Below are 15,233 nucleotides of genomic sequence, written 5' to 3'. Positions count from 1 at the left end.
CCCCTCTTTGCGCAAACACACGCTAATGACGGCATGCCACAAGGATGCTGCAGTATCCTGTCAGCTCCGCGCCACCGCACTTTGTTTACGCTGTTTTTTTTTTTGCAGAGTGTGGCTCAATGTCCTTTTCTAGGCGCCCTTGACTAAAAGTTAAAGGCAGCGATGAGCTAGGCGATGAGGCCTATAATGAGTTTGGAGGCGGGATCAGAATTGATCACCTTTCGCTGCGCCGTCTACCATGAAGGGCTTGCCGTCATTAAAAACAACACATTATCACAGTCTGGAAGCAACACAACAAAGGTAGTCGGATTTCATGCAACTGGCAAGATCTATTCTATCTATCTACCTACCTTGGTCATATCCCTCAACAGGGGTGACCGACAGCAAAACAAACACATTCAATAACAAATAAAAACAGGGATGAAAATAGCAAAAAACATTTTTGGACCATGGCCAACCCAAATGCCCAAACACCCAAACAAGTCAGGCACCCAAGTCGGTCATGCTTTCGTCCCTCCAGATGAAACAGGACACAAGAAAGCGGCCATGTCACTCGGGTCAGGGTGACACAAAACACTCTTCTGTTCAACAGTAGGGCCCGACCGCTTTCACTGGTTTACCCCTGCCGCATCATACAGTTTGCCCATCACTTAGAACGCGTCCAACATCCAACTATCCTTTTACAGCACCTCTCCACTCATTTCTATCACCAACATTAAACTGGCAAGATAGTTGACAAATTAAGTGGAATGACAGCAGCAATAGCATTCTTGAGTACAGGTTTTAGGATAATGACTTAAAGGTTGATTTATGCAACAATACAGTAAGAAATGTGTGGTAAATATTAGGTAAACATATAGTCAAAAGGAAATAATAATAGGTATATGTACTTAGGATAAGTTTTATATGATCATTTGAAACTTAGTGACTCGGTCCAAAATCTAGTTGTTATATTTGATCTTAATCTGTCATTTCACATACACGTGACTAGAATAGCTTTCTTCCACCTCAGTAATATTGCGAAGATTCGTTTGATGCTGTCCCAATCAGATGCAGAGGGTTCTATTACATCTCGGCTTGATTACTGGAATGTATTGCTTTCTGGTCTAGCATCAAAAGTTTGCAGCTGGTTCTGAATGCGGCAGCGAGACTCTTGACTAAGACAAGAAAATTTGAGCATATTACTCCTGTACTGGACAACTTGCACTGGCTCCCAGTCCACTTAAGATGTGACTTTAAGGTTCTTATACGAACATACAAATGTTTGCATGGACTTGTGCCCTCTTCTCTCCTTGATTTGATTTCCCCCTATGTTCCTGCACTGAGCCTCTGCAGGCTCGAAAGCTTTCTCTATGCGGGCCCCGGTGATGTGGAATGCTCTGCCTCTGGAGATAAGATCTGCAACCTCAGTGGAAGTTTTTAAATCAAGGCTTAAGACACACTTCTATTCAAAAGCTTATGATTGATGCCCACCTCGTATTTTGTATTGTCCTGTCTTTTTCCGACTTCCCGGCTGGTGGTGATAAGAAGGAGAAGGACGATTTGAGATAAGTCAGAGGATGAGCGTCTGACCTGAAGCATGTCAACGCCTGCATTGACCAGCTGGCAGAGATGGGAAGCTGCATCGTTGCTGTTATGGACTTTCTGGACTAGTTAACAGCCTTGAAGCAACGTTGCTGTCATGCACTTTCCGGACAAATTTCAACATGTTCCCTAGAGTTGTCTTTTATTGATGTTTACTATGTTTGTGTACTGCGACTCAATTCTAAATCTATTCCACCCTGGTCATCCTGGGGGGATTACCACTTTTGAGGCCCCTTCTCAAGATTTCCTTTTTCCTCACGCTGAGGTTTTGAGTTTTTCCTTGCCCGCATGTTGGTTTAAGATCAGGCGATGGTGTAATTGTATTCCTGTGCAGTCCTTTGAGACATTTTTGTGATTAAGGGCTGTACAAATAAATGTGACTTGACTTGACTTAACACCTTAGTTCTGGTTCATTTTATTCAGACTGGATTCTGGTGGTTATCTTTGTCCTCTGCAGATGTATATCATCCGCAAAGTAGGTACTTGTGCAAGTAAAATTTGGATTTCTTACATTGAACAAGACATCCAGGAGAGTCATTTCATGCTTGGACTAGAATAGAAGAAGAATAAATCTTCAATAAAGATTGCCTGTTTCTATATAACTCCTTCATGGTCTCTGGCTCAAGGATGCTACCTGACCTCCAATTTATTTGCCTTTCAAAACACTTTAGCATTTTTCAACATCAAAGTCCAAATAAGCAAATTGTTTTCCCCCCTCCTCCATTACGTAAAAACAAACCGGCTAAATAACCCTTCTTTCTTCCATTGGCATTTCGCTAATCAGCCAAGTGATAATATAATTAGCGTTCATCAGTCAAGTAATTGAAACATCGATGCAGCCAAGCAAGGAGAAGTTGAGTCAAGTGCATTTTTTCTAGCCTTCATTAGTTATATTCTGTGTTGTTAGTGCCACCCTCAATCGACAAAGAATACTTAAAGCATTTACGTGAAATAAGATGAGTTTTTTTTTTTAATCAGGTCTTCAGCACTTAGAGACATCTGCATGCCAGTGTTTGTCTCGTTACCATGATATCAATTGTTGGCAAAGGAGTTGATTTTTCAGCATACCATTCAGTGTTCTCGTTTGCCCGCGTCCCTGCATCCTAGACGCATTATTTTTGCTGGGGACGCATCGTCTCAAATCAACGTGCGTCCCCGGGACGCAACCTTTTTGCCACAAAATTGTCATTATTACCCAATTACTTTTTTCAACAAAGATTTACCGCACTCCAAACTTTTCGTCAGGCAGATCCGCCATTGTTGTTTTGGTCTCGCGGTTCGAGTTCTCGTCTGCACGCCGATCTCGGCCAACGAGATCTCATTGTGTAGTGAAAGGAAGTCCGTCTTTTTTTAGAGAACCGGCTTTTTTGGCTCAACTCATTAAAAAGAGCCAGCTCTCAAACGGCTCACTTGCTTTGATGATTGATATTACGAATTATGTTGTATAAAGAAGTTAAGAAAAAAAGGAAGTATAGAAGGAGAAAATTTAAAAAAGACAGGTTTGTGGTTATCCCTTTAATCGGTATATTACCAACAATAATTTGATGCAAGAAATGAATTAATAATTTGATGATTAAAACTGAATGAATATATATATTTATATTATATTGTTGTCGCCGATTTTCGATTTCAACCTCGATTACGCTAAATTTTGGGGACCCATAGATCTCTGTTGGGACCCATAGATTTTTTTTGAGCATGCGAGTCCCCGGGACCCATCACTTTTCAGAGGTAAGATGAACACTGACCATTTACGAATACAGTGATCCCTGGCGATAACACAATTTGCCTTTCACGGTTTTGCTATATCACGGATTTGCATCATGCATTGGGTTCTACCTTCTGATTGGCTAAACAGTCCCTGAGCACTGTCTGATATAATGTCTGCCCTGGGCGTGCATCTTTTACGTCAGCCGTACAACTTTTCAAAATGTCTTCGCCCGGGTGGCCGACAACTTTTTCAAGAAAAATAAATAATAATAATATTTTCAAATGAGACGTTTGCTTTATTCCGAGTTCGAAATAGGTTCGTTTAGCAATTTGCATACTTGGCAGCCAATCAGAAGCCTGCATCGAATAACTTCGTGCTTCCGGACTTTCCCGAGCGTTATAAGGTCGCGCATTTGCATTTCATTTTCCAAAGTAGACGCACAGAGAACACAAGAAAAATGGATAAGTGGTTAGGAATTAAGCCAAAACCTCAGCCCTGAAGAAAGATTCAAAAGAAGCAACATTCATGACGCGACAAAACGTAAACGTACATTAAGAGCATCGTGGAAAGAGGAGTTCACGTGGCTTGTAGCAGACGACGCAACACAAACATTGCAAGAATGAAGATGAGTAAATACAGGTACATACTGATGGAAAACAGTGATGTCATATACAATCAATGAATATTATAAGTAGATTTATAATAAACTTAATTTTAAAGTGTTGTTCTGTTATATATTCTGATGATCAATCCTTACTACTTTGCAACAACGTTTTTTTATGCGATGAGTCGTCTTATTGTGTTTCAAGTTGTGAAAAATGGGGCAGGCAACTTTATGGCTGGGCAGGCAACTTTTCAGAGTTGTCTGCCCTGGTGTCCTGTAACTTTTTGTCATGAAACTCAGACACTGCCCTGTGGTAGTAGTTTTTGGTGATAGATAAATAGATGTTCACAGTATAAAATGCATTTAATTGTTGGGGGGGGGGGGGGGGGGGTTAAGGGTTATTGTTCTATCTTCGTTATTCATTATCCATTATCCGTTATCGGTCAGTTCATAATACGCTACAAAGCCTAGGAGCCGGGACACTTACTCTCAGCCAAAAGGCCAAGCTAAGGTCCTAGCCCTAAAGCCTTGCTGCGATCATTGCGAATGCACCGTTCCCGGAGGTACTGCAATACCGGGTCGATGCGTGGAGTGGACAGAGCAAGCTCTTATTTCATCTCCGAAATGCAAAAATCAAAGATCATGGCAAAAACTATAGAAATGATCCCTAAGAGTATAGTCTCAGCCAAAAGGCCAAGCTAAGTACTTAGCTTCTATGCCTTACTACACTTGATCTTAGCCAAAAGGCCGAACGAATGGTTGGGGCTGTACAAATGTTTTGTTTTTTGATTCCAAGTAATTGTAGAGTATTTAGTTATACAGTATAATCCTTTCTACATAAAGGTTTCCAGTTCAAAGACTTTACCTTTTATGGGCTCATTTTGGAACCTGACCCCCACAATAAATGATGGATCACTGTATACTGTAAACAGTTTATAAAATCTCATTAGAAATGACCCCTTTAAAAGGAATGTTAACAGTTCATGCCATCTTGTACCATTGCAAATTGTATGTTGTATTTGTGCATTTGTTTTTTATGCCAACTTTTTAAAAGAAATGCAATCCCCATTCAGCACATGCTAATCACATTTCAACTTGAAGAGAGCATTCAAATTGAGTCAAGTCATGTTTATTCGTATAGCCCTTAATCACAAAGAGTCTCAAAGGTCTGCACATATCAAAGACTATTGCAAACTATTATTACAGACTATTATAACACCATCCCCTGATATTGTCAACATAAAACATAGGTTATTCATATGCTTTAGAATAGAAGTGTGTTTTAAGCTTGGATGTAAACATTTCCACTGAGGTTGCAGATCGAATCTCAGAAGAAGAGCATTCCACAGCACCGGGGCCCGAATAGAGAATGCTCTCGAACCTGCGGATCTCTTCTTGGCTCTTGGGATCACTAGTAGATCAAATTCATTTTACCCTTAATATATCTACCACTTAAATGTCTAAATTCTTCCCAATTATTTCCGCATTCTTGGTATTCACCCTATTGTCCACTCGTCCTTAAAATCAATATGAACAGAGAGTCATCTCATATAAATGTCAGACTTCGCAATCTATAGAACTCTTGTGTCACACTCTCAGCACCTGACGAGAAACCTTTAAAGCCAATCTCTCAGTGTGCTGCTCAAGAGCACCAAACTGTCAGCACTCATTTCGCATCGCCCGTACTGCTCAGCATGAGGAGCGCACTACACAAAGTGGAGTCTGTTCAGCCAACATGTGTGAGAGTGTACTACCGATGTGTAATCTGTTTAATCAGCTTGAACAGCTGCATGAGTTGGAGCTAAATGATATTTTTTTTGGGGGGGGAGAAGGGATCCTGTTTGCCTTCCATGTTTACCACAGAAGTGTAGGACTGATAAAATTGAGCTGCAGAGGTAGGTGCGTTTTATGACTTTGTCATGCTTGCTGATCTTCAGGCATATGGGAAATATACTTCGGATGGCAATAACAGTTGTTTTCGGCATGCCAGAACAAGGTAGGAGGGAAGAGGAAAACAAGATGCACAGATGCTACATAATAAAAACAGAAATGTTAACACCACAGAGTGAAAAATGTTACAATCTTGATGTTGCTTCTAAAGCAAAGGTCTTAAACTCAAGGCCTGTGGGCCCATTGCAGCCCCTGATATGATCATTTTAGGACCATTGCCTAACCTCGGTCTGATTTTTGATAACACAACATAAAAATTCAAGCATCCGTACAAACCCTGAATATTTCCTCCATCAAGTAAGTGTTAAAAAGGCGCAACTGAGTATAAACAACCTTTAGACTTTTTTTTCACCGTTATTTTTTCGTAACTGTAGCCTGAAAATGGTAAACCTAAGAAAACCTAAGAAAATATCTGTTGCTAAATACAGTTTAAACGCGTACCCGAACACCCAAAAAAATGACAAAAAGAATAATGTATTAGTATTTGTGGAATGAGCTGACTGAGGCTGCAATCATGACTTTAAGACAGGAGATGACGGCAGAGAATAGAAAAACTTCAGGTCGCGCACATTGACGTTTAATGTTGATTATTTTTAAATTGTACATTGTTTAGAATCAATTAAAAAAAATGTTTGAGAACATTGGAATGTTTTTATCAAGGTTTTTCTTCTGGGATATTCGATTTGGCTCAGACCGTAGCTTCAGCGGCCACCCAAGATATTGTGGTCTGAGAACCCTGATCTGAAGTCACCACTACAGCGCAACAAAAACACAAATATACAACCAGAAATGGATGTTACTCATGTTGTACTAGAGGCACATTAGTAAATTTTACGCATGTTTGAATCAAGGATTGTCCACAGGATAGAGCAGTGGTTCTTGACTCGAGTTCAATCGAATCCTAGGGTTTGGTGAGTCTGTCTCAGGAAGTTGGTGGAGCCTCTGCCGCAGAGGTCAAGACACACCCACTCATTATGTCTATTCATCACTGGCTAAAGATGATAACATGACATTGCTTGGTCCATCAGTACTGCCTGGAATTTGGCACACTCAATTAATTAGTTTTTTCATAATTCAATCCATGCTAACCATGTCAAGCAAGCAACAAAAGAAAGTGGTTGGTTGAAGTTGGACGATGTTGATTCTATTGCATCACGGAAAGGAATAAGAGTTGGTGTCCTATCTGTTTAGCAACTCTAGCCTGACACTGACAAAACTAAAGCAACATTGTTCAGTAATCGATTATTGATTCATGCAATTTGTTGGTCTGGTTGTACCAAACACACGTGAATAATATCAGAACAGCTTTCTTCCAACTTCGCAACATTGCTAAAATTCGCCCTATGCTGTCTCAGTCGGATGCGGAGATTATAATTCACGCGTTTGTTACCTCCCGTCTCGATTACTGTAATACTCTGCGGTCTCCCAAAGTCCATAGTCAAAAGCCTTCAGCCTGGTACAAAATGCTGGAGCGAGGCTTTTGACTAAGACAAGAAAGTTTGATCACATGATCCCGATTTTAGCTAACCTGCATTGGCTCCCTGTTAGCTTAAGATGTCATTTTAAGGTTCTGATGGTAGTATACAAAATCATTCATGGACTTTCTCCCACATATCTTTCAGATTTAATTCCCCCCTATGTTCCGGTCCAGAGCCTTCGCTCTGAAAATGCTGTTCTAATGGTGATCCCATGAGCCAAGAGGTTCAAGAGCATTCTCCATTCGGGCCCCGGTGCTGTGGAATGCTCTTCCCCCTGAGATTCGATCTAAAACCACAGTGGAAATTTATCAATCTAATCTTAAAGCACACTTCTAATCTATAGCATATGAATAACCTATATTTCACGTTGACAATATCTTTGTTTTGTTTGTTATTGCAACATCCATTCCAGCCTAGTCATTCCGGAAGGGGGATGACCTCATGTGCGGTCCCTTCTCAAGCTTTCTTCATTTTCCTCATGTTGAGGTTTTTGAGTTTTTCCTTGCCCTCATGTAGGTTTTAGATCAGGGGATGGTGTCATAATAGTCTGTGGTTTGTAGAATAATCTGTGGTCTGTGCAGCCCTTTGAGACTCTTTGTGATTAAGGGCTATACAAATAAACATGACTTGACTTGAATTAATTGATCATTAATTCATGCACTTTGTTGGTCCGGTTATATTCTATTTTACACAAAAGTAGGGTTTAGTGATTGCGCATATAAAACTGGTGATATTCGGTAGCTCTAACAGGATTAAAAACCACTGCAATAGAGCAAAAGCAAAACACCGCAGACAGAGCCTAGAGAGAAAGTTATGTGAATGCAATGGTTGGTAGCAAAAGACGGTCAAAGCATATATGGTACATTTTATGCAATGTCCTGACTGCTCAGAAAGACACAGGTCAATGAATAATAAACCATGCAAGAGCCAAATTGTTTACACACAGTTGCCGTGTGTAGTCCGTGGGCCGCAGCCGGATACCTCGTCATCGCACAAACGCGTCCTTAACCTCGCCTGCACCGGTCGTCTCAAGTTACTCCTGAGTGTATGCGTGTGTTAGAATTCCTGAGTGGCCAGGACATGACAAAGTGCTCCAAGAAGCGCTCTGCCTGCCTATCTGTCTGTCTCCATGTTCACTTTGTGCTGACGCAACAGCTCCCTGCAGTGTGGCGTTAAAAAGCACCAAGGCAAGTGTGTCTGCTTAGCAATAAACTAAAAGAAATGCGTGAGATTGTTCGTCTCACACAGTACAGCTCGGTTTGTGTTCATAAAAACCTGCTTAAAATTGTCCCGTCTCTATTCCTGGTAAAAATGACTCCATAGTGGGTTCAAATCCTACCCAAAAATCTGGTCGGATAGACCACCAGTAGTTAACTCAGGGGGACAAATGTGGCCAGCCACATCATTTGAGGTGGCCCACAAGAGCCTAAAATGAGTCTAGAAATAAGAGTCAAAACAGTGCTTTTAAAAAAAAAAAAAAATCTACATTTCCCACAATGGCTATCAACTACAATATCTGCAAATTGACGGTTAAATGTCTCTACATGCCAGTGTTTCCATGTCAATGGATGGAATTGAGATATAAATTATCCTAAAAATGTTGAAAAATATTTTTTTTTATATTTAGTTTATAACATTTGTGCAGTGACAATCTTTTAATGCAACGGTAATGTTTCTGACTACTATATATAATAATTTATACTAGTATGATGATGATAATTTACACCGGATGATGCGGCAGGGGTAAACCAGTGAAAGCTGTCGGGCCCTGCTGTTGAACAGAAAAGTGTGTTGCGTCACCCTGACCCGAGTGACATGGCCGCTTTCTTGTGTCCCGTTTCATCTGGAGGGACGAAAGCATGACCGACTTGGGTGCCGAGGTGCCTAACTTGTTTGGGTGTTTGGGCATTTGGATTGGCCATGGTCTAAAAATGTTTGTGTGTGTTTTTTGCTCCCTTTTCCCCTTTTTTATTTTCTTTGTTTTTGTACGTGTTGGTCTTGCTGTCGGTCACCCCTCTCGAGGGATATGACCAAGGTAGATAGATGGATAGATAAATAATTATTTCACATGAAGGAGTACTTACGTTTATTTGATTTATTGTAAAATTCAGACTATAAGCCGTAACTTAAAAACCTGCAGTTTATGCAATGATGCTGCTAATTTATGCATTATTTCTAAGGGCCGCCAGGGGGGCCCGAGCAGTAAGAGTAACACACGTGAAATATTAGTGTCGAGGAAGACACAAGTTTAATGTAACTTTAATGTAAAACTAGCATGAACAGACCCTCATCATAGAAAGGTGTCAATCAAAAGGCGCCAACTACTGTATTGGGAATAATTTCACGTGTCTGTTTTTTTGTAAACGGAAAAATGTGGCAAAACGAATGGTTTACAAGAAGCAATGTCCAACGAAGAAGAAATGTTTAAGGCGGAATCCTATTTACCTTTGGCATCATCATGGGTTTTAGGGTAAATATTTTACACGGTTGGATCGTCCTTGATGTAACAAAGCCATTGCGGACATTCAAAGATGTCTAAGACGGCAAGGGGGCGTAATGGGGAGTTACCAATGCCTTATAGTTAGAGTATCTTGTTTCAGACTGATCGTGATGTTTGTCTGACGAGTATATCTTGAAATGGTCATCATGAAATTCCAAGGGTTTAAGCTTTCCAATGATGCGTATTTCATCAAAAGTTCCAAGGGTGGGCTGTCGGAATGTCAAGGAGTTAAGGTACCGTATATTATTCAAACTCTGTGTATGGTCTTTCTTTGTAAATATCTTTACACATGCGGCTTATACAAAATGGTTTTTCCTTTAAAAATATACTGGTCGCGGCTTATAATCAGGTGCACTTTATAGTCTGAATCTTATGGTACTATTCGTTTACATTTAGTCACATTAACTGGTAACGATGATGTAGCCCTCGGTGAAAATTAGTTTGACGCCCCTAAAATAGACAACTTGTATACTTTAGCTTTGTTTGGATATTTTAAAACCAGAGGCAGGGATAAAAAGGAAGATAAAAAAAAAAAAAAATCAACTTTCATTATCCCAATATTTGCTCTGAGTAATTTAAATTGAAATACTATTTGAAGAAAAACTTTTGACACAAGCTGAATCCCTAATGCCCCCAATAAGCAGGTAGCCGCCTTGCATGGCCGACTCCCTATTGGTGTGTGAGTGTGTGTGTGAATGGGTAAGTGTAAAGCGCTTTGGGAGGTCTTCATTGACTTGAAAAGTGCTATATAAATGCAGACCATTTACAAGAATAAATTTGGTGATCTACTGAACTGCCATTAAATCATTGAATGAAATGTTGCCTCTGCGTCACTCATAAATGCAATGAAGGGGTAGATTTTACATAGTTTTACCCCCAAATACCCAAAACTTACATTTTAGAATTCAGGGCGGCCTTACAGAGATTTTATGTGTTAAAGTGTGAGTGCACTGTTGTTTGTCTATTTTTCTCTGCATAAGTGACAATCCCCGTATTTACAGTCAACTGTACACTTCCCAAATCAAATCATCGTTGATCTCTCATGAGCACGACCAGGGTTGGGTAGGGTTACTTTAACTTGATTACTTTCAATTACTCCAATACCAAATATGCTAATAAAAGACAAAAGAAACTAAATATGGATAAAATGACTCAATTTTGTGCAGGCTTGGGGAGTAACGGAATACATGGAATGGCAAAAATGATATTGGCAAGCTGTTTGGATTTATTTTCATTTTGTTTCTGTGGCATTTTATGTTCGTTTTGCCGGAGATCAAAGAGATCAAAGCCAGGAGAAAAAGCTTACCACGTGTTGTGAGTCATCATTTTATTCATGTTTGGTTTCTTTTGCCTTTTATAGTGTATTTGGTATTGGAGTAATCCAAAAGTCTTTGAAAGTAATCAAGTTAAAGTAACCCTACCCAACCCTGAGCACTACAAAAAATAAACCACTTTATCATAATATTATAATTTTAGGAGACAGTCGTGTGTATGAATCTGTTCTAAATGGGACGATTGCATATGAACTTGAACACACCACAATGACAGATAATAAGTAGCCGTAGAAAGTGAAAGCAAGACCCTTACATATATTTGATTTACACTACTATAGAACTAGAGGAGGTCATTAGTCGGCCACATTTCCGCAACACTCCCTGCCGCGTAGGTAAGTCGGAAATGGGCCACCTGCAGCCACCTTATGACAAGTTTCCCCGGTTTTAACAAAGTAGGTCATCGCTAAATCGACTAAATTCCGATTTTATTTTTTGAACGATTTAAGGCACCTGAACGCAACATAATATAACTTATTTGTGGGCTGTACACCGTCTAAGTTTGACTTCATTGTTTTAGTTAAAAAAACTTCACCCACCTTCTCCTTGCTGTCCTGCTCCGTAGGGGGCGACGTGGGAGATTTCACGCTGCCCACGGAGACGGTTTGCGTGGTGACCAACACGACAGCGCCTCCCCCTCCACCACCACCCGGCGCCGGGTTGCACTTCTCCACAGTCTCCACCTTGATGAGTCGGTGCTTCGGCGACACGTACTTGAGGTCCGGCGACCCAACGGGAATCGAGATATTTCCGCCGGGAGTGTACGGGTCCTCGAAGTCCAGTTCTTTCTGAAGTTTGTACGCGGCGAGGATGTCCGGTTGAGCGGGGGTGAGCGTGAAAGTGGCCGCCGTTTGGAAGCCAGGCGCGCCGGGCACACCGGTCAGGCCGTGTCGGTAGTCCGGCTTCGGGGGCGCCGGAGGCGGTGCTTTGGTAGTTTTGAATCCGAGGTGCTCCTTGAACCACTTGGCCATGCTTCCAGAGCATCGCTCACGGCCCAGAAATGACGGTATTTCGTTGTTTTCTTCTTCTTTCGCAAGTTCCAGGAGTCCGGACCTGGCCGCGTTAATGAAGTCCGTCGGTCAGCCGGGAGCCACAACCGGCCGGGGAGGGAGGTACGAAGGGGCTTCGCTGGAGGCACTTTTCCGCTATGAAAGTCTGACACACGCGCTCACACAACAAACACGCCACGCTCACATTCACGCGGACTCTTTAGTGGAGTGTTCGCGCGTGTCGTGTGTGCGCACCGTCTCAGCACACGTCATTTTTCCACGCTGCGTAACATTGGAACGACTACGAGGACACGCCCCCTTTTTCTTCCTTCACTTACTTTCGAGGCAACCTGGTCTGCGTTACCTGGCGAATGTTTATCGCCCCCTGCTGGACACTCCACTCAAATCAAGCAACCGCAAAAAAATGGTTTTAAAATTCCGGTGGGGTACAGTTGTAACCAATGTTCCCTGTAATTTTCCTTACGGGTCTGAGCGTTCACACAAAGTCGGTGAGCAACGCTTGAAACAACAGTGAGCCACCATAATCCCAAGTGTGGCAAGATAATTCATTATCAAACATGTCCAAAACTTGACATCGAGTTATATTTTGCTGAGTTTCCGGCAATGCAAAATGATTTTTCTCTTTTGAATGAATTGACTCACGTACTATTGCAAAGGTTGTACGGCCTACGAACGTCGTTTGTTCTTACAATTCTTTCACAAGATATCCATTTCTTTTAATTTCCTGATATATTTTGTCGCATAATTTTAACATTTTGGGGGGCTTATTGAGTCGGTTGTAAGATACAGAACTGTACTTAATCACTTTTTTAGTGGAAGTACAATGTTGGCAACAAGATTCACTTGATATAATTGGAAATTATTTGAATGCAACACAAACTTTTTATTCTTTTTTCGGTGTTTTTTTCTACTTTTTTTTTTAATTCATTTAAAAAAATCTCATTGTGTTTATTTTTTCCGAGCTGTTACTCATTTCTTTTTGTTCTCTTACTTTTTTCCTACATTTCTTTCTTTTTTTTCTGGCTTTTTTCTAAAATGTTCCTTCTTTTTTTTCTCAGCTTTTCACTACTTTTTCGTTTAGGTATTTTTTTCTTTTTTGTTCTATTTCCCCCTACCTTTAAGTCATTTTGTGCATGATTTTACTTAATATTTGGTCATGTTGGGATTAAAGAAGCAAAAACAACCTGAAGAGCTGTTTAGGACCCGAAAGAGCCGGTTCCTTTTTAGTGAGCCGAGCCGAAGAAGCCGGTTCTCGACATACTCTACTAACTTTACTCAACTTCGTTCGACTTCAAAATACCGCATTTAGGACACAACGTCAGGGGAACCCGTGTATTTTTACCTTCATGCACTGTAACTTTGACTTAAGTCGCTTCTTAATGAGTAATTTTGAGCCCTCATTTTTGTGCGCTGGCTAGATTTTCTTGTGCGCAGAGAATGTGCGAGCAGTGCGCAATTGCGCACGCGCGCAGCTTAGAGGGAACACTGGTTGTAACATGGTCGTAACAGTCAAAGGTCATACCTGTCAACCTCTACGGCTCCATGCCCTTACAAAATGTTGTATTTTCCCTTACAAAATAATCTTACACCATATTTTTTTCAAACGTGTCTATTTATGTAGTTTAACCTGTTATATTGTACATGTGTTCCGTTATATCATATATATATTGTTAATTACCATTTTGTTGTGAGATACTGAGTTGCTCGACATGAATGAGGTTTATTATAAAAAAAAGGTCAAAAATTAAGTAGCTTGGACGTTCACTGTAGAAGGAAAAAAATACATGCAAATATAATTAAGAAGAATAATGCATTTTCTTATTCAAATTATGAATTCATTATCTGCATTAAGTTATTGTTGGTAATATACTGATTAAAGGGATAACCACAAACCTGTCTTTTTTCATTGTCTCCTTTTAAACTTCCTTTTTTTCTTAACTTCTTTATACAACAATGATGATTCGTAATATAATGCATCAAAGCAAGTGAGCCGTTTGAGAGCCGGCTCTCTTTAATGAGTTGAGCCAAAAAAGCCGGTTCTCTAAAAAGAGACGGACTTCCTTTTACTACATAACTACCACATGAAATCCGAGGCGGCAGATGCATGCGCACAGCAGCAGCAAACCGCTCGCTTCGTTTGCGACGGAAAAAAAAAACATACCGAGATAGAGGCTACTGCGGCAAACTCGTTTGACTTGATTGATTTATTGTTTCGTCATAGTCGGTGTATACCGGATGGTACCCATAATTGACAAATTTGCGTTTTCCATACAGATTTTCTTATACGTCGTACACGTCTTAAAATGCATAATAAACGTACGTTGTACGGCAAAAACGTACAGGTTGACAGGTATGAAAGTTTGACCAATTGAAAGACAGTTTTATGGACGCCACTGATATAAGATACTCCCCTTTCCATTTTGGTCTCACGTAAAACGTTTGAAGACATTGAGTGACATTGTATCAATTGTCGAATAAGACATTTTCAGGTAAGATTTTTCTCAGTTTTTTGCTTCATGTTAAATATGCTAAAGTTTCCGGCACATAGATGTAGTGTCCATGTTCTTAGCTTCAATCTTACGTGTATTTTTCATGCTAGCTAACAACCACATGGGAAAAATGTTAGCTTAATGATGGCTGACAGTTACGGTAACACATCCAAAAAGTCCCATTTCTGTGCGCGCTCATCGAAAAGCAGCACCAAGAAAACCTGTCAAAAGCAAGAAAAAGAAGGTCCAGAGTGAAATTCTCCGAGACATCCTTGTGACGAATGTACGAGAGTATGTCGTGTCCAGCATGGTCGCCGTGGCGACCGGCTGGCCCCGCCCCCTGGGCACCGGCTGTAGTAGATCAGCTAATTTGCGTGTGTGCTACTTAAGGGTGGGTTGTGGGTATTGCGGGTGCTGGTTCATTTGCGTTTTCTTTTCTGCATTATTCTGTTCTGTCTGTCCGGAGGAAACCTGTGTTTGCACGTTTTGAGTAAAACCTGTTTTGGGAGTATTCTTAGTCTTAGTTCCTGTTTGCCTGTAAAGCCTGTTTTTGTTTGTTTTGTCCCTGAGTGTCGG

General features: G+C 40.8%; 1 protein-coding gene and 1 pseudogene across 5 annotated transcripts in view; both read right to left on the bottom strand.

The window, feature by feature from the left end:
- Positions 1-12,445, bottom strand: part of shf (Src homology 2 domain containing F) — a 197,489-nt gene extending 185,044 nt beyond the window's left edge. For 4 of the 5 annotated variants that reach the window (XM_088333493.1, XM_088333491.1, XM_088333492.1 and 1 more), the window contains exon 1: positions 11,698-12,445. In XM_088333493.1, the coding sequence (XP_088189619.1) occupies positions 11,698-12,129 (432 nt within the window). In that variant the 5' untranslated portion in view covers positions 12,130-12,445. The remainder of the gene's footprint in view (positions 1-11,697) is intronic. The other variant, XM_088333495.1, reaches the window with a different exon arrangement.
- Positions 4,441-4,656, bottom strand: LOC148366693 (U2 spliceosomal RNA; annotated as a pseudogene).
- Positions 12,446-15,233: the final 2,788 nt, after the last annotated feature.

Source organism: Urocampus carinirostris, chromosome 4, assembly GCF_059441175.1.
Source record: "Urocampus carinirostris isolate Australia breed hairy pipefish chromosome 4, RoL_Ucar_1.0, whole genome shotgun sequence".
NCBI classification, from domain to species: domain Eukaryota; kingdom Metazoa; phylum Chordata; class Actinopteri; order Syngnathiformes; family Syngnathidae; genus Urocampus; species Urocampus carinirostris.
Note: the sequence above shows the minus strand (reverse complement) of the source record. Positions and strands in the feature narration are given on the sequence as shown.